General features: G+C 37.1%; 2 protein-coding genes across 4 annotated transcripts in view; both read right to left on the reverse strand.

Moving 5' to 3' along the window:
* Window positions 1-7215, reverse strand: part of btk (Bruton agammaglobulinemia tyrosine kinase) — a 26321-nt gene extending 19106 nt beyond the window's left edge. The window contains exon 1 of one of the 3 annotated variants that reach the window (XM_052150195.1): window positions 7113-7215. The gene's annotated coding sequence lies outside the window, so the exon portion shown is untranslated. Of the gene's footprint in view, window positions 1-4032; window positions 4072-7112 lie in introns of those variants that run through there. The other 2 variants (XM_052150196.1, XM_052150197.1) reach the window with 2 other exon arrangements.
* A 764-nt stretch (window positions 7216-7979) lies between these two features.
* gla (galactosidase, alpha) lies at window positions 7980-13083 on the reverse strand. The gene is made up of 7 exons (XM_052149971.1): window positions 12862-13083; window positions 11332-11506; window positions 10884-11061; window positions 10706-10797; window positions 10438-10599; window positions 9356-9553; window positions 7980-9261 (listed from the first exon to the last, which is right to left on the reverse strand). Exons 1-7 carry the CDS (start codon window positions 13020-13022, stop codon window positions 8974-8976), a joined length of 1254 nt encoding a protein of 417 aa, XP_052005931.1. The 5' UTR covers window positions 13023-13083; the 3' UTR covers window positions 7980-8973.
* Between the last annotated feature and the right edge of the window lie 6974 nt (window positions 13084-20057).

Genomic DNA, 20057 nt, shown 5'->3' on the forward strand with positions numbered 1-20057 from the left:
CCATAAAATATACAGGCATCAAAATTACATCCCGTAAAGCCTAAAACATGGTTACTGTATTTTTAACGGTGAATTTCTGGCAACCACAGCTGCCAGATTTTTACCATAACTTTAACAGGATTTTTTTTTTTTACGGTTTTCCTTTGAACAACTCTTCCTGCAATTCTATCAGCTGTAAACCCGCCTCTCACATCTTCTCATTGCATATTAGATTCTCACCTTATGCGCTCCACTATCTACAATCCAAAACTGAACCTTCACATCCATCTCTCCTCTCTGAGCCCAGTAGAGGCCTGCATCTTAATGCCATAACAAGAGCTCTTGGGAAAAATAATCTACATAGCATGACCAAAAGTATTGGCAATGACATAAATTTGGTGTTTCACAAATTTGTTGATTCACATTTTTTCTAGATTATTGTGCAGAATGATCAGATTCATTTTAAATAATTGCAAAAAGCTTCATTGCCCGAAAAAATGAACTTTATCACAAAAACACAAATTTCACTGTTTTTCTGGTCCTGGCACAAAATGACCAGCCAACATAATTTCACTAATCATATCAGCAGCACCTGGGAAAGCGTGAACGAGTACTAGTCAGGTGAAATCACTCTATCATTGTGATTGGATTATAAGAGCAGACTGTTTGCTATAAAATGAGGGAAGAAGTGCTTCCAATCATTGTGATCTTGTTAGCAATGTTTACCTCTAAAGAAAGACATGCAGCCATCATCACTTTGAATCAAAATGGCCTCATATGCAACAAAATTGCTGCAAAAAATATTGCACCTGAAAGAACCATTTACCGGCTCATCAAGAACTTCAAGGAGAGAGGTTCAACTGCAGTGAAAAAGGCTTCAGGATGTCCCAGAGTGTCCAGCAAGCGCCAGGACCATCTCCTCCTGAGGAGTCAGCTGCAGAATTGTGTCACCACCAGTGCAGAGCTTGCTCAATATTGGCATCAGGTTGGTGTGAGTGCATCTGCACACACAGTGAGGCGAAGCCTTTTGGACAATGGCCTAGTGTCAAGAAGGGCAGCAAAGAGGCCACTTCTCTCCAAGTAAAACGTCAAGGACAGACTGAAATTCTGCAGGTAGTACAAGGTTTGGACAACAGAAGACTGGTGCAAAGATATTTTCTCTGAAGACCCCTTCCGACTGTTTGGGACATCTGGGAAATCGATTGTCCGGAGAAGAAAAGGTGAACGCTACCATGAGTCCTGTGTCATGCCAACAGTGAAACATCCTGAGACCATCCATGTGTGGGGTTGCTTTTCATCCAAGGGAGTGGGCTCTCTCACAATTCTGCACAAAAACACTGCCATGAATAAAGAATGGTATCAAAACGTCCTGCAAGAGCAACTTCTCCCAACTATCCAGGAGCAATTTGGTGATGATCCGTGCATTTTCCAGCATGATGGAGCACCATGTCACAAGGCAAGAGTAATAATGAAGTGGCTCAGAGATCATTACATTTACATTTTGGATCCGTGGAAAGGCTACTCCCTGGATCTTAATCCCATAGAGAACCTGTGGTAAATCCTCTAAAGGCAAGTGGACAAACAGAACCCCACAAATTGTAATCAACTCCGAGCACTAATAAGGCAAGAATGGATTGCCATCAATCAGGATTTGGCCCAAAAGCTGATATCCAGCATGCCAGAGCGAATTGCAGAGGTTATGAAGAACAAGGGTCAACACTGTACATTTTTGACTCTTTGTTATCATTGTTTTCCAGTATACCATAGAAACGTGAAAAAATAATCTACGAATACTGAAGAAGCAAACTTTGCAAAACAACAGATTTATATCACTGCCAATACTTTTGGCCACGGCTGTAGATACTGTAACAATAATAAAATCATGGTCAAATGTATAAACACTATAAAAACAAAAACCCCACATTTGATTTAAGCACACTGTAACTTGGCAAGCATTGATTCCATCAAAATGGGCAGGTGAAAAATGTTGTTGAGAGGGGTAAAAATGTGTTTTAATCATTTAATGACCTTGTTAAACTAAACTAACAGCTTTTAGGTTTGCTGTGAAATCTCTAACTTAGTTGTAACTTCACTTACTTAAATTAAGCAATAAAGACCAAGGTACATTTTCTTTTTGGTAAGGATAGGTTTCCCATCTTTTCCCAAAATAAGGGAAAGTGGCATATTCTCAGTATTTACTGCATAGAAGCAGTTAGTAAATAACCTGTCTTTCAGTGTCCTCTAAAACTACATCTCAGGAAGTTGTGTTCTTCATTACTTTCAGTGCCAGTACAATAAGCTGCAACAGCAGTCAGCTTATCTCACATAGTCATTAAATGCTGAGTTGTCGGTGTTCTGCGGTAGAGAACAGAGGCATTTCCAGCATTGAAGGACATCCGGGGCTTAGCCCAGACCATTTTATTTTCACACTAGCAACCACTTCTCTGTAGTCCAAAGCTGGTGAGAGGGTATTCTTTGAGTTTTGCTCTGGCTGGGCCTGTTTCTACAGTTCCTAAATCTTCCACTCTAGTACTATCCTCGACTAACTCATCCTCTCTCCTCCCTGAATCATCTGTGATGCAAAAGAACAGATACAGCACATAACTTATTGCAAATCAGCTACAAACAACTAATTCATCAAGTATTGGGAAGAGCAGATCAGTGGGATTGCCCTTAGATCTATCATGATTCTTCAATTTGCATGTACATTAACATAAAGTCATCACAAAAGAGTTATATTATAGTGAGTAAAGTGAAGTAAAAAAATATTTTATATAAATAATTTATATTTTTTGACAAATAGTCAAAATGATTTATAAGATCCTAAGTTAAAGCAATACATGAATTACTTTAGTCTAAGTTCATTGACACACCATGGCATCGAACTGTATATAATTCTCAATGTTCATTTGTCAAAATACTTTCATTAGGATCATTGGGATAAACAAAGTTTCACTTTTAACTTTCTCTAAAGTAAAGTGACTGATTAATTGTTACCAGTTTCCATGACTGATTCTGGCACAGCTGCTGCTGCTGCTCCTCAGTCTGTTGCTCATCTTTGCTACCCTTTACAAAACCATTTAATCAAATCAAAGTGTATATTTACTACAAACTAATATCACAAAACAAGTCACACATACATTTTATGTTAATGCTTATTGGTTATCCTTAGAGAAAACAACACCTGATGAACAGTGTTACAATGAATGCAAACTTTAATGCAGTGAAAAAGACACTCAATTAGCACAACATAATATATAACATGTATATAAATAAATAACAATTTCCAACATTCTTTTGAATGTCCATGTACTAAAATAAAAAATGTGATGCCATTAGTGTACCTTCATTTACTATTACTATTATTTTGAATGGACATGGAAAATGAAGCAATGTGATAATTTTACCTGGTCAGAAAAATGTGTCCGTTAATTAACCTGATGAACTTTCACCTTTTGCTGACCCTTTATGCTTCGCAGAGCTAATGTGTGCTTCAATCACTTGCACCTTTATTAGCAACTGACACATAAGTGCCATCTTTACATTCTGCTTCATACGGATCTCGACCTGGACGAAATCATGGGAATTTTTTGTGCAAATCTTCTGTAAATTTGCACTTTTCTTTGAGCATTGTTTCCACACAGCTGTCATTTGCTGAGCTGTCAAGCTTCTGTTATGCCGAACACAACAGCACTTAGTGCGTTCGCGGAGAGATTGACAGGCAGGAATTTGGCCAATAGTTGCTGTAAGCCTCTTATAATCGACCAATTGGTGTGCGGGAAGGCGGGACTTACAAATAGGGGTTAAAGCAATGCAAACATGCGCACACCCTAAATAAAGACCAGATATACATCATAATGCAACTACAGCAGAATCCCGGACATATTCGCAAATATAGAAATCCCAGCCGGACGCATTTTTAACGTCCGAAAAAGAGGACATGTCCGGGAAAAAGAGGACGAATTGTCACCCTACTACTGTGGGAGAAAGCCAGCCAGATGATAGCCTACTCTTCAGACTTTAAGGACAACAAAACATTTTTGGAATTCTTACCCAACTGACTTTTTCCCGAAAAATCCCCCAAGCCTCATTTGCTTCGTTTTTGCTGTCTTTCCTGCTAACTACAGTTAACTCGCCAATAAGTAAAGTTAGTTGATGTCAGCTCCTCCCCTACCTGCTGCATATTCAACAGAGAGGAAGAAACGGAGTCGCCCATAGGCTACCGACAGCAAAGAAACTTATTCTGTAGGCTAGATTATTTTTAAGACCTATGTCTATTTGTACAGGCTGTATGCAGTATGTGCAAAGCCAAAGCACAATGAAATAAGGCAACTTATGATTTCGGGGGTTTACATAGGCTATTGTCCGGTTTCATATTTGTCAGTCAACTTTTCAAAATACATTCGGGGCTGAGCCGCGTCTGGTAGAGAAACTCAAATGCCTATTTTAAATACCACCAGAGCACTTCCTGGTTTCTTCTGCTAAATGCAGTACTAAAGAAATACGAGTCAGATAATTACTGCTAAGCTTGTCTTTGTTTCACATCAGTATTTTATCCAGACAGATGTTTCACAAACCTACAGTAGGCTACACCATAACATTTTGTTGATTTACTTATTAAGAAGACCACAACTTCCTCTAATTCCAAAGTATGAATGAAGAATTAGAAGTGTGACAAGGGAATTTTTTTTTATCTTAATTTTAGGGCAAATTATTAATGACAGTTCTGTATTTTATGTTTCCCTTCAAGAAAAGACTAATGTCACTTTATTTATATGTATCCTCGTGCGTTCCCACGCGCATATGCGTGGACGTTGTATTTTGGCTTCACTATATGCAATGCATAAATTCATTTAAACCGACTGATCTCAGTTCAGAAGACTCTGGGCTGTCAGTAAAGGGTTAAACATTCGATGCACAGAATTATGTGACAAAACAACATGACTCCGATCACAGCGGAGTTTGTCTTTGGGAGAAATGCCAACAAAACAACATCTGGTAAGAAACCTAATTAAATGTATACAATGAAACCTGTTTTGAGTCAAAAGTTTAGTCTCTAGTTTTATCAGTTATGCCATTTTAAAAAATTGGGAAATGTATATTTTATTTACCTGGACACATAAAACAATTTGATTAAAAAAATTTAAAAATGAGTTATTTAAAATTTCACAACTTAGTCCTGCTATCCACATATGTTTCCAATCAATTTTTAGGAAAACGATTGCTCTAGAATGTTTTCTTAATGCATGTATTAGGTGCTACTAGTTACAAATCAAAAAGGAAAATGCACACAGCAGTCATGCTCAGATCTCAGGGTATATTTGTGTGTGTGTAATAGTTGGAATTATATATGCTTGAAATCATCTGCTAAATGACTAAATGTAAATGCTTCAAACACACTAGATTAATGTACTCCCTGTGGTTACCAATATACTTACTCGCTTACTTATGTTACACTTTGTGTTCATTGAAACTAATGTTGAGCAACAGGAACTCTCCAGAGTGTCCAGTTTCTGAAAGGTTCCTGTGTGATAAGCTGGTGTATCTTGCTGATGTTATGAAGGAGGGAACCGGGTAAAAGACAGACTGCCACATTAGACCACAATTTATCTATACCTCTGTGGTTTCTTACTAATACATCATATTCTGCATATTTCAAATCAAATGCCACAGTGCATTCCAGTATTTTATGCAATATGTCACATGCTATTACTATTGAGTGCACTGATGAAGAAAAAACGTTGCTTTAAATTCAAATTTCCTTTAAAATAGGACATAGGCAACACAACTGAGCAGTAAATGTTGTTCATTGGAATGTCTGTTTGAATTTGTATTTGCATTCCTGTATAAGACAGATATCTACTGAAATTGACTCTTTTCATTGTGTGTTGTGTAAATGCAAAGCATAAAATATGGCATATTAGCTGATTATATCTTGATTCTAATGCATTAGATATGTAGGAGTAAACTGTATACTGGGGTTTATTAATGGAACATACGCAGAATGTATTTGTGTAAATCATTTGTCTTAATAAATCATCCCATTCAATTCAATGGGACATGTTATGCAAGAATGGATTTATAAACAATTTATACAAAATTTGTTCTTGTGTTTCATGAATAAGGTCCATTGTGAACAGACATTTGTTAGTGCACTTAACAGTGCTAAAAACACTGGAGCAGACTGGCTGAAAGAGTTACATCAGTAAGCTACAATACAGTGTGCAGCAGTTTAACCTTAGTTTAACTCATTCTGTATTCTCTTTCATCAGTGTTATTCATTTCTCAATTGTTCACTTAGTTTTTCTCATTTAAAAGTTGCTTACAATTACAAATATGAATAAATGTAATGTTAATTTTAAAGCTGCTCCCAAGACACCTGCCAAATATTCTAATTAATAATTGTAATAATGTCTTTAAACCACTGTGCTATAATGAACTTTGGATCTGTATTTGCATTATGCTGTAACAGTGTGGGGTGAGAAAGTAAAAGCATAATGGGCCTTCAGTAGACCATAAATAGTAAACCATTTTCATGTGCACTTAGTTTCACAACCAGTTTTCTCTGGTGGTATCACTGCTTATACTTACAGTATTACAAGGTTTACAGTATATACTCCTATTCTGTGAATTATATTTACTGTTGCCAAGAACAAGCCACTTGCTACTCCCATATAACAGTACAATTTGCATGCAAGATTAATTTAATGCAGTTCTGGCATGTTGATTTGCTTTGAGTGACTATAAAACAGGATGGTTTAACAGTAAAGAGGGCTCAAGGAGAAAAAAAATTTTTTGCACAAAGGAAACATGCTGTGAGAGAAGCTAAAACACATTAGTAACTTACAGCTTCCAAAGATTCTACACTGGAGCGACTATTGCACTCCATTACATTTAGTTGGAAATGTTGACCTACTGTTCATGCAACTCTTCCTTTTTCCAACATTTCTAATTATGAGTTAACACAAGAATGTTCCTAAATATAAATTATTATTTTTTTTTTTGGTAAGGTACTTTTCTGTCCATACAGTCTAGGTCAAGGCTTGCATATTATCTCTGGTAAACCACACAGCCTTTCTGCTTTATAGAGGAGCCCCTGTTTTCAACTATGAAAGAAAGCTATGAATTCCTACCTCAGTTTTCTTCACCTGTAATCCTGCACCAGGATGAAACCAGTCTTAAACAGAATGCAGGTTATTAAACCGGACTGTAAATGTGATCAACAGTTGACAAAACTCCACCCTACCACAGGACTTGTTACCCAGTTCCCCTTTTGCTTCCTGCTCATTTTCATACTGTCGCTTATGCAGGGCTGCTGTTAAGTTTCACGAAATATGTTGACACTAACAAATGCTGCATATAATGGACCCTGTAAACATCTCCAATTTTCTGTTTTAAAGGGGGTTAAATCTGGTCAATCCAATGCCTTCTTGACTCCTTTGATACATAAGACAATTAAAGGTTTCTCAATTATTATATAACACAATACAATATTACAATGTATGTAATATTTTGGTTTTCTATGCTTTGTGTTTGATCAAAAACAGCTCATATACTTACTCAAAGGCTTGATTTCAGTTATCACCTACTTTGTTGCTTACATGTCAAACACTCAATTGCAAAAGACAGCAAGCCAGCAAAAGAGGTTTTAAAATCAGAACTTCTGGTAGGTTTCGGTCATTTGGCGCAATGACTATTCAAGTTTGTGTGAATGACTGGAATGACCCAGCTCACACTGTTGTAATAAATAAATGCCCACCTCCGAAACACACGGTGGCGCTATAAGCATTTGTTCAGAGTGAGCTCCGCAGGAAACATATAAATACAAAACTGTTACTTTACATTTAGGAGAGTCGTGTTCTTTGAGTTCATAAGAAAATAAATGTATAATTAAAATTACACACACACACCGTATTTTAAACAACATTTGAGGCATGTTTTAAACATTTCCTAAATGGATGATTTAGTAATTTTTGCACCATATAATACAAATCATAACAGATAATTTTAAGGTTGTTTCAAAACATCAATTCATAGAATGATTAATATATAAAAAAAATTCTCCAAGCACCCATGTGCAAAAGACAGCGATCCTCAAAAGATGCTAATGGTTCAAAGTAGGAAACAATACTTACAAATTTAATCTGTAGGAGGTTATTGTTACTGATGGCTTTGTGATATTTGGCAACAGTGTTTGTAAGAATATGACAAAGAAATGGAAGAGATGAAAACAATGAAGTAAAGCAACAGAAGCATATAGCTATATTGAGTGTTATGTGCATAACAGATTATGGTAATGCAATAGTACCACTGACATTTCCACAAATGCTTTATTTAATGTCAAGTACATCCATTTACCAACAAGGCCTGAGCTTCATCACAGATGTCAAATGCTTTGTAAAATACCTGAGTTTGTTTTTATGTCTGTTAATTTAAAGGAATATTCCGGGTTTAATACGAGTTAAGATCAATCGACAGTATCTGTGGCATAATGTTGATTACCACAAAAATACATTTGGACTTTCTTTAAAAAATCTGGGTTACAGTGAGGCACTTACAATGGAAGTGAATGGGGCCACTGTGAACATTAAAATACTCACCATTTCAAAAGTATATCCACAAGACATAAACAATATGCATATAAACATGATTTTAGAGTGATAAAATCGCTCACAGTAAGCAAACAGTTGTAAATATAAAAGGCAGGTTCATAGATTTATAAAAAGGCAGAGGGACAGTTATTTGAGTTAAAGTGCTTTGTGAATACAGTAAAAATGATACATAACTACATATGAAATTTAATTCCTTAGTGCTCACTTTAAACATTTTTACAAACAGATTCAATATATTTCAAATACAACAATCTTCTGTAACATTCAAAAGAAAAAGTGGAAAGAACCAATTAAAATGTTTCAAAGTCACAGTTAAAGTAATAAAATGTGTCCAATAATAAGTTTCCCCTTTTTTGTTCAAGTTTTAGTTTTGAAAGTAATTTCACAGGGTGTAATCAGAGTTGCTCTTTATAGGTCTGACAGTGAGAAGTGTAGTGCCTGTAGGATTGACTTTAACCATCACCTTTGAAAAGAGATCCTGGACACCCATTTCCTTGTACACAGGTAGAATCTGTGTCACATTGCACTTAGGGTTGCAGAGCTGCCAACTAGGCAGCGTCGCCACAGAAATGATAAATATGCGTGGGCCACCAATCTCCTGTCTATTCATCACTGCTAGTGCCAGCCTGTTGCCTGACAAGGGTCGTTCCCACACCTCCATACTGTCAGCCTTTGAGCACATGGAACGCTGTACTTAGTAATCAAATTCATCTAACACTTGACAGTCTTTGTAATAAAAAAAAAGGTAGGCTGAGATACATTACCTTGAATGAACGATAGCCCTGCTTGCCGAGAAGGTCCTGGTTAATGGCGATGATCTCTTTGTTTTGCAGAAGTTCCTTGGCTTTCGGACAGATGTTTCGTAAGTCGTTGGACATCAGAAGTGGGGCAGCCATGATAGTCCACAGGGCCATTTGAGTCTGCTGCTGATCGTGGCTCAAGCCAAAGTTTCCAATGATCAACTAGATGTATTAAAGGCAAAATGTTTACAGATGTCTGATGCATATTGGGTTAGGCGGCACAATTTGAGCTAATATAAAGTCAACATGAATTGTAGTTTGCATGCTATTTTACTTCAGTAATCTGACACATTTCTGAGTGAAACAGGATATTCGATAAGAAAATATGTATGTCAGGACTTGATTTTATCTTTCGGGAATGGATTAGATCATGACAAATGTGAGGAGTTGAGGGGTCGAAAAGATTTGTATTGTAATCCGAAAAGAAAAGTTGTTTCAGATGCAGAGCAAGTTATTAAACCTTCATAGACAAACACTTTTTTCTTTTTGCTATAAGGTGCACCAATGAATTATGCACAAAAAAACCTAAATGTGCATTAAAGGAATAAGTTAAGCTCAATCGACAGCATTTATGGCATAATAATGGTTAGCACAAATAATTATTAACTTTTTTTATTATGTTAATCATGGTTACAGTGAGACATTTACAATGGAAATGTTAAGCTTATAATTTTATAAAAACATTGTAAAAAAAAAGTTGTAAAATTGGAAATAACTTTATACATAAAAGGTGTGCAAGTGATTTTATCACACTAAAATCATGTTAACATGCATATTGTTTACGTCTTGTGGCTATACTTTTGAAATAGTAAGTAGTTTAATGTTTGGCCCCATTCACTTCCATCGTAAGTGCCTCACTGGAACCCAGATTTATGCTTTTTTTTTTTTGTAAAATGGAGGGGCAAGTCCAAATAAATTTTTGTGGTTATCAATATTAATATTAAGACAGTATGAACCCAGAATATACCTTTAAGAAAGTTAATAGAGTCAAACAGGATTTCATGTTGACTGCTTCTTGTAAAGGCTGCAGACAAGATGTTTCATACCATGTCAGGGTCATTCCATCCACCAGGTCCAGCCACTGGGACCAGGATCTTCTGATGATCAGCTGTCCAGTCTAGGATGCTTGTCACACTTGTCCACTTGTCATAGACATCTCCATAGTTTCGCCAGTGGTTGCAGGTCTTACGAATAGCCTCATAGTCAGGCTGAAATGTCATAAGGATGATCAAGAAAACTCTTTTATTAGAAAATTAGCTCTACTTGATAACACATTCACTTTTAAAATGTAACATATAAAAATAATTATCTCACCTGTTGGTATTGCCACTCATATAATGGCCATTCACATGAGTATACAATATTTCTGCCTGTCTGGTTTAGAGCTCTTGACATGTTTTTATAGCCTAGAAAACATCAGTACTTTTGGGTCAGTACTTTTTTAGTTTTTTTTTAAAGGAAAACAGACATTCTGACTTGTGTATCTATTTACCCTCCGCAAGCTGATGCCAGTCAGGCATGAAACAGCCATCAAATTTCAACAGATCCACACCCCACTCTGCAAAGGTTTTGGCATCAATCTCATAGTAACCTAAACTTCCAGGGTACCTTTCGCATGTATGTGTACCAACATCTGCATATATTCCCAGCTTCAGACCTTTGGCATGAACCTGAGAAGACATTAAAGCTGTATTTACCGTTCACATATGGAGTTATTGTGATATCAGCAAAAGAACAGTAGGGGGCAATCTATAACTGACAGAAAGATCTGGAGCAGTCAATGTTGGATAACTATATAATGCCATATGAAAAAAAAAAGTGTCCTAATTCACCTTTGACATGATATTTAAGTGGACATAACATGAACATGGCGATTTACGAATACAATCAATGTCACCTCAGTCAATGTAACGTCTTTTATGCTGGCAGTAGACACTCACATAATCTGCCAGTTTTTTTATCCCACTGGGAAATCTCTTGGGGTCGGCCTGCAGACGTCCCTGGGCATCCCTCTCGTGTAAGGGCCAGCAGTCATCAATGCACACATATTCATAACCGGCCTCCTTCCATCCCTCCTTCACCATCACATCTGCCATCTCCATGAACAGCTCCTCTCTGCCAGGACACACAAGGGCATCATGGAGAGGGCATAGTGGCCAAACATCTGTCCACTTTATGAGACAGATGTGCACATGTGAAGACCAGCATCTGTTCTAAACAGTACTCGATGAAGAAATCTTACATCACATGCCTTAGCAGTTTGATCCTTGTGTAACAACTGCATTGAGCTCCATGGTTTTCTTTTTCCTCATTCTGTGACTGAATAACATGTACTTTTTTGTTACTTAGTTCACTATCTAATCCACCATGTATTATCTGAAAATATTAGTTGATATGTATGATGATTCTCTATATTTCAAGTGTCTTACAGATTTCTAGTTCTCCCCTCACAAAAAGTACCATGTGGGGGCACCGTGGTACAGTGATGGCGTAATGTGGTAATGCCATAATACTTAAAGGAATATTCAATAACAGCATTTGTGGCATAATGTTGATTACCACAAACTAATTTCTACTTGTCTCTCCTTAAAAAATAAAAAATCTGCAAAAATCTGTGAGACACTTACATTGGCAGTGAATGCGGGCCAATTTTTGGAGGGTTTAAAAGACAGATATGTGAAGCTTACAACTATATAAAAGCACTTATATCAATTCTTCTGTTAAAACTCATGTATTATTTGAGCTGTAAAGCTGTTTAAATAGTCTTTTACAGTATTTTCAGGGTGTGTTGACAGTATTGTCATGTCAGTTAAGTTGTAAAATTGGCAATAACTTTGCACAAAAGAATAGTAAGTGATTTTATCTAACTAAAATCATGTTAACATGCCTATTGTTTATGTGTTGTGGCTATACTTTAGAAACAGTGAGTATTTTAATTTTGGGATTGGCCCCATTTACTTCCATTGTAAGCGCCTCAATGGAACAAAGATTTATTTGTATTTTTTAAGAAAAGTAGGGCAAGTCAAAATAAATTGTGATAATATTAGGCCAAAATGCTGTCGATCAGGCTTAATTGTATTGAACTCGGAATATTCCTTTAAATATGCAAAGGACTGTATGTATTTAAATGGGACCTCATACTTCAAAGAATACTATACTATACTATGATGGTACTGGTCCAAAAAATGGTATTGCCATGGTAACTGACCAAATAAAAATAAAAACATGGTATTATCATGGTTAGTTTGGGCATAGAATGTGCAATGTCGGGAATTATTAGCTTTAGAGCAAATGCTCTAAATTTAACATTATTAAAAAAAAAAGGTATAATATCATTATTGAGTATATAATATCGCATATTTCAGATATACATTATAATAACTAAAAAAAACATACAATTTGAACGATTGCTTATGAGGAAGTAAGCAATCATATCATGTCATGTCATGTCATAAATGTCACATGCTCACCTAACGCAGTTTTGAGGATCCGCATCACAGTCTATGTTGCACGTGAATCTCTCCCAGTGCAACCAGCCCATCGTCGGAGTCAACGCCAGGCCATTATCCAGCGCCGAGGCTTGGCTTAATAAAGCCACGACCACCATAAAGACTAGGTTTAAGACACGCATGGTCGGTTACTGCCGATGAATGCCTGGATCTGATGGCAACAAGTTGTTGCACTTCCGTGTTGAATGAGGGCAGCAGTCTGTTGCGCTGAAGCCCCGCCCAATCCATAAGACTATTCAATTCATGACATACTTGTAATGTTAAGTTTTGCTTAATGTGGTAATATCATTTCGATATTGCCTTCTTTTTTTTTTCGGCCCGGGATTTTACATAACAACTGGCCCAAAAGTTATACTTGTTTAATGTGTAACTATAAATTTAGTATCTGTACTAATTTATTTCTGAACTATTGACTTACTTTAACAGTAAACATAGCCTATGTGTTTTATTTAAAAAAAAATTAAAGAAGGAGTGTTTTCTATACATGTAGGAAAAGATAGGTCTCTTGCATGATGCACTTGGCAGGTTGCCTTTGCACGATTTATGAGCATGAGGGAGAATCCATAATCTAACAATACTTAAAGGGATAGTTCACCCAAAAAAGGACAATTCTCTCATAATTTACTCACCCACATGCCATCTCAGATGTGTATGACTTTTTTTCTGCTGAAAACAAATTAAGATTTTTAGAGGAATATCTCAGCTCTACTGGCCCTTTCATTTCAAGTGAATGTGGCCAGAAATGTGACACATAAGCACATAAAGGCAGCATAAAAGTCATCCATAAGACTCAAGTGGTTAAATCCATATCTTCAGAAGCGATATGATAGGTGTGGGTGATATATATTTAAGTCATGGTTTTACTATAAATATCCACTTTCACTTTTACTTCCAAATTGTTCTTCTTTTGTTTTTTGGCCAATTCAAATTATTCATGCATATAGCCACATACTGGTCAGGGCTGGTAAAAGGTGGAAATGTATAGTGAAAAAGGACTTAAAAATATATATGTTTCACCCCCACACCTATCATAATACTTCAGAAGACATTGATTAAACCACTGGAGTGATATGGATTACCTTTATACTGCCTTTATATGCTTTTTGAAGATTTAAAGTTCTGGCCACCATTCACTTGCATTGTATGGATCTACTGGGATGGCATGAGGGTGCGTAAATTATGAGAGAATTAAAAATGTTTGGCACACTATCCCTTTAATCTGGGATAGAAGAAAGTATTTTAACACTGAAAAAGTCACATACTTCAGCTGTAAACACAAAAGTCTATGTTTCCTTGCTGTTCAGGCCAAAAAAGTGACTTTTCATTCAAAATAAACTTTGACCTTTTCTCATACATCAATGGTGTGGTAACCCTAATTTCAACCTAAATATTGTACCTTGCTTCCAGGGCAACAGGCATGATAAAACAATTAGTCATTCACAGTAGTTTATATCAAAGTCAAAGCAATGGTGCAAAGGCCTCTAAATGTCAGATATAAATATTTCTTGGGATCCTGATGGATGGGCCAGTCAACTTGTCTGGTATTAAAACTGGTTTTAGTCATGTCCTTAGATCTGCAGGGTTTGCAGCAGTGATAGATTCTCCAATTTGTTGATGTTTGTTCCATTGCATGGAAGGAGCTGCCTATCTCCACCTCAGCTTTGTTTTTCAAAGGATGGATTGTGGAAGCCCACAGCCCACCCATTTCTTCCTGGGGCCCAAATACCTATCCATTACATGCCATTTTGCCACCGTGCCATGTCATTGAACTGGTTATGTCCCCTGGCTTATGTATAGACATGTTATAAGATAACAGATAAATATGGAAACAGTCAGGGTGTGCAGGAGGGATAGTGGAAAATCCCACTGTGAGGTTTGTTCTTGTGGTTGTGTCTTATATAGTAGTTTGTAAGCGCTGGTTTATCAGCATCTTTTAATAAAACAGAACCTGACCTAGCTCTGCCGGCTGAAATAGATTAGCTATAGTATTGCAGATTTCTGTGTAGAAACATAGAGGTCCATCCATCACAATGCTCAATGATGTATCAGTCATGGTAGATTTGTTAAAAAAAAATGTCACAGCAAGGGTGTATATTGGTCTTGAACATTCTTTATGAATTTGTAATATCAAAGGCATTGGAGGTCTGGGTGGAGCTATTTTTGTACCCCGCAGATAATACAAGGTAGAGCAAAACACCACCCCTCCTCCTTAGTGCTTCTTTCCTTTATGAAGATGCCTGTCAAAAGTGCAACTGCAGAAATTATGGTCTTAATTATAGTCCCAGTGTCAGTTTGCTTTGAAAAAGGTTTCCAATAATGGTTTGTTCGTTATTACACTCAAACATTATTAGCAATGATCTCACAGCAACACTTTGAGAGTTACAAGGCTGAGGGGAGAGAGCTCTAGTATATTTTGAGAAATCAATTTTAATATTGGGATCAATACACGATCCTGCTTGCAGTCCTCCAAAGCATCATAGCGTGAGCAGAAATGACCTTCTTGAATGGTGTGATTACTCCACTATAATAGTGTGGCCTTTTACATTCTACCTTTTGTAAAGATCAAATAATCTTTTGCTCTTGTAGTAATTAGACAGAACTGCTTATTACTGCGGTGTTGCCAGTAAATAGGACATGGTGAAATCAATGACCTGCAAAAGTGGCTGTATATTCTTATATGAAATATACCTACCTTCCTTGGAAAATCCAAGGAGTTTGTTTGATGGGTTTTACTAAAGTGCCTTGTGGATTTGCATTGATAATATACAATTTATTTATAAAGAGTTTCTAGTAAAGTAGGCCTATTTCCATTATTTAAAATACATGTCTTCTGCCTCAGGATGGATCATATGTGTTCGACATTTTGTGCATTCTGTGATGCTAGTTTACTCTTTACAATTGAACAGAGTGGTTATCCAAGTTACTGTATTCTTTCTGTCAGCTCAAACCAGTCTGGGCTGCTTTTCCCAAAAGCATCATAAGCTTAAGCTGATCGTAGAGACTATTGGCCCCAATTGTTTCTATGATCTACTTAGACTTACAATGCTTTTGGGAAATGCAGCCCTGGCCATTGTCCGTTGATTCACTCATCAACAAAGCATTTCCATCCACAGGACTGCTGCTCACTGGCTATTTTCTTTGTTTTTGGCACCATTCTGAGTAAACTCTAGAGACTGTTGTGCTTTTTTGTGCCCCATGGTTCTGGTGATTTTATGCACTGCACTGCTGCCACATGATTGGCTGATTAAATAATCGCATGGCTCAGTAGGTGTGCAGGTGTTTCTTATTAAGTGCTCAGTGAGTGTATATTTACAATGTAAACTTTTTTAGTACACATTTTATACTTATTGCCTCTTAAATTTACAGCTGACCCCCCTAGCACCATATTGCAGCCCCCTGGGGGTCCCCGGACCCCAGTTTGAAAAACTTTGTTTTAGGCTATGGCTACTACAGCTGATGTAAATTGCCGAGCAAGGCTGAATACCTCTTGACTCTCCCATTGACATATAAAGATTCACACTTCACACTTTACTTGTTGAATCAAATTGTATTGATACTTTGGCATGCCTAATCCAGAGTTTTATATTCTGGTGTTTTTCTCCAATGTGCTCCATTGTGAATTGTCCATTACACTAAATGAAGGAACCACAATCCATTTCCTTCTTGTTACACATGAATAGCATGGATTGCAACATTGGATCCACTTGCCTAGGGCTACATTTTATTCAAATTAGTTTGCGTCCTGTATGAACAAATCAATTTGAGGCATGTTCACAAAATGGCTCCTGCAGGACCTCCCCATTCATGCTGGAATTTTTTGCAGTGCTGCCTCTGAATGACATTACTCTGGGACCAACTTGTAATTATTGTTTTATTGGAAACATGATAGTCTTATGCCTTGTAGATTAAGCAGAGAACCTTTGTATGACCATGAAGTGCTGGCTGCATGGGACTATTAACTTCTTTGTTAATTCATTTTAAAAGTTATTTTTCATGTTTATTTCAACCAATAGTTATGAGCAGCAATATTGTACACAGTTGTCTGGGGAATTGCTTACGCCTGCAAACTAATGTCAACACAACGTTCAAGTTAACAGACTCGGCTTCATTATGTGTTGTGCCGCCTCATACAATTTTTCTCACTGCAGCCATTTTCTGTCAAGAGATTGGAAACCATCTAATAAATCTGTTCCCATACTGTTATTTAATTTGTTCTGGGTTGTTGACTAAAAACCAACTGCGCACAAAAGGAAAAGTTGCTGTAACCAAAAGCTTCATGCTCATTTTCAATTTCTTTTTTTTACAATTGGTTGAATGCTTTTCTCAATACCTAGTATACATTTTCAAAACTCTTCATACTATCAGCACAGTATTAGTGTTTATGGACTGAACTGTGGATCATCTTATCGTTCAATGAAATATTTTCTTTCAAATTCAAATAGTTTGAAAAACTGTGTTACCTAGAGCAAATTTTTCACACATTTACATACTGTTTTCAAATTGTTATATTTCCATAAAAACAGTCAAATAAACTGATTTAGACAGCAATATGCTTTATTTCTACCATATTTTCATATGGAAGAATTCTCAAGTAAACCTGATAAAACCAGATTTCTCTTTTAGCTCATAACCTACTCAGCTGTTTTGCTTTATCATTGTTGACATCTACATTCTGTAAAAGGGGCCAGCTTTGTAATGGTTGCGTTATGCGAACAAGGTTGACAGAGAAGGTTGACTGGTAGGACGAGGAAGAGAAAGAGGAATGCATATGCAAGGTGCACTCATCTTCAAAATAACACATTCTAGCACCGGATCGCCACTTATTACGCACACAAACGAAATGGAAACTCCTGCTCAAAAACCGGCAATGTTTCTCCTGCCTTCTTTTTCAGTCTTAACGGAGAGGAGATTATGTAAATCTAACTCAAGCTGGTAACATAAAATTATGTCAGGTATTTAGTGCTAATGTCGACAACATTATCTTATCTACTTTAAAATGGCATCCTTTTTTTCTTAAGTTCTTTTTTGTGCTAAGTGTAGAGCAGTTGCAGGTCATCTACATCCATTTTCTTGACCATAACTTCAGCGCCCACTTAGAATAATCAGAAAATTCTAATCTGTTGGTGTGGACAAATGTATAGTTATCATTATAGTTATCATACTTGGTGTTAACAGGCCTTATACCACAGGTCTGTTGAATGCTTGATTCTGATTGGTTCACAGACATTCTAAGGTGTGCAATTATTTTTTAAGTAAACGCACAGCTCTAAAGTAGTTCAAGGTGTTGACCGCATAATGGTTCCATATCACTTCGCCAAATATTTAGCCCCACAAGCTACCAACAAAAAATAACAATAGAAACAAAGTCATTGGTTCAAGTAAATCGGCTAAGAACGTCTAAAATATATAACATTTATTTAAATTTCGTTTAAAAAGAGCACTCTCGCTCCCTCGTACCCCCCCCACCCCGCACTGACACACACACACACAGAGAGAGAGAGAGAGAGAGAGAGAGAGAGTTTTTACACAACCTCTGCTTTGGCAATATTGTATTGTTTACAGTCATGCCAATAAAGTCACTTTGAATTTAACTGAGAGAGAGAGAGAGAGAGAGAGAGAGAGAGAGAGAGAGAGAGAGAGCAGTGCAAGCCTCCGTTGCTGTTTCTAACATGATCTTTTCGAACTAGCAACAAAGACTTGAGCTGTATTAAAGACAATATAACAGTTTCTATATTATCTGAGATATCTGTGTGAAAAACACTTGGACACACATTACACCCGTAACGCACACACTCGAGGACAAAACATCAGTGTTGCCAACTTAGCAACTTTGTCGCTACATATAGCGACTTTTCAGACCTCTTTAGTGACTTTTATTCAAAAAAGCGACTAACGACAAATCTAGTGACTTCATGGAGAAACCTTAGCTACTTCCGTAGAAGAAAGTCACCAATACCGCCCCACGATACTGCGACAAAAATACAATACTGCGACAAAACCAGAAAATGTTTTGAGATAAAACAGTGAACGATGTTTTAAGGTGTGGTAACCATGATATAAGCGGAATAATTGACTCCGGCCTGTTGAATTGTTAAAAAATAATGCACACCCGAGGTGCAACGGTCACTCCCGCTGCACGTCGTGGCCGCATTACCATCTCGGGTGTGCATTATTTTTTAACAATTCAATGGTCCGTTATCAATTATTCCTTACTTAACCCACCCCCAAAATAGTGTGGTACTGAGAGCTGTGCTGAAATCCTTAACAGATGACTGCCACAATTTCAGCATATGTAATGTATTTATATTAAAGGGTTGTGTCTGTAAAGACAAATTAATGCTATTCCAGCTTTTTTTTCAGGAATGCCTGTTTGGACAGGATGCAACTCTGCAGGCGGCTAGCAGTAAATAATGGGGTACAGGAACTCCTTCAGCAGCACCTCTAGATATGGGTACATCGCTGGTCCTTGGACTGAAACGCCATCCTCCATGGGTGATGAGGCAAGCCTTAGCTGCTCTACCACAGTAGTAATAAAGAGAAATGATGTGATTTCTATGATAGAGGCCCCAGCAGAGACAAACGTTGTTGATAGTGATAATGATGGCACTGGGAGTTGGGAGTGGAGGTGGAGAAATGGTGCATGAGCTCAATTCACTTGAGCTCCAGTTACATCTTTTTCTCCTTTCCATTCCATCCCTCTCACTCTCATCTTTTCCTTTCCCTTTAGGTTTGGTAACACCCCCCCACCCCCTGCCACTCCCTTAGACTTATTACTATCCTGTCCTTGGTAGGCAATGGTTTCCATGGCAACAAAGGTTATCCCACTTGTTCCACGCTAAAGACTAGGGAAATCACTTTTTAGTGATGCTTGCTAATGGTGAAAAAACCCTATAGACTTAAATTAAAGGAAGGACACAAGATGTTAGTCAGAATAAGCCTCAGTCACCATTCAGTTTTACTGTATGGAAAAAAGATGCAATGAAAGTGAATGGTGACTGAGACTAAGGTTTGGAACAACACGAGGGTAAAGTAAATTATGAAAATAAAAAACTCAGTAAATTATGAAAGATTCTTAATTTTTGGGGGTGAACATAAGTGATGACAAATGCATAAGGTACAGATAAGTCAATAGTATATATAAAAAATTACATTATAGA

Source organism: Xyrauchen texanus, chromosome 19 (genome assembly GCF_025860055.1).
Source record: "Xyrauchen texanus isolate HMW12.3.18 chromosome 19, RBS_HiC_50CHRs, whole genome shotgun sequence".
Lineage (NCBI taxonomy): Eukaryota > Metazoa > Chordata > Actinopteri > Cypriniformes > Catostomidae > Xyrauchen > Xyrauchen texanus.

Excerpts from the sequence above, each read along its gene's own strand:
- gla (XM_052149971.1), bottom strand. The coding sequence starts at position 13,022 with ATGCGTGTCTTAAACCTAGTCTTTATGGTGGTCGTGGCTTTATTAAGC. Across the intron at positions 11,507-12,861 it reads GATCCTCAAAACTGCGTTAG|AGAGGAGCTGTTCATGGAGA; the intron begins GTGAGCATGTGA and ends GTGTCCTGGCAG. Across the intron at positions 9,262-9,355 it reads AGGGCTATCGTTCATTCAAG|GCTGACAGTATGGAGGTGTG; the intron begins GTAATGTATCTC and ends ATGTGCTCAAAG.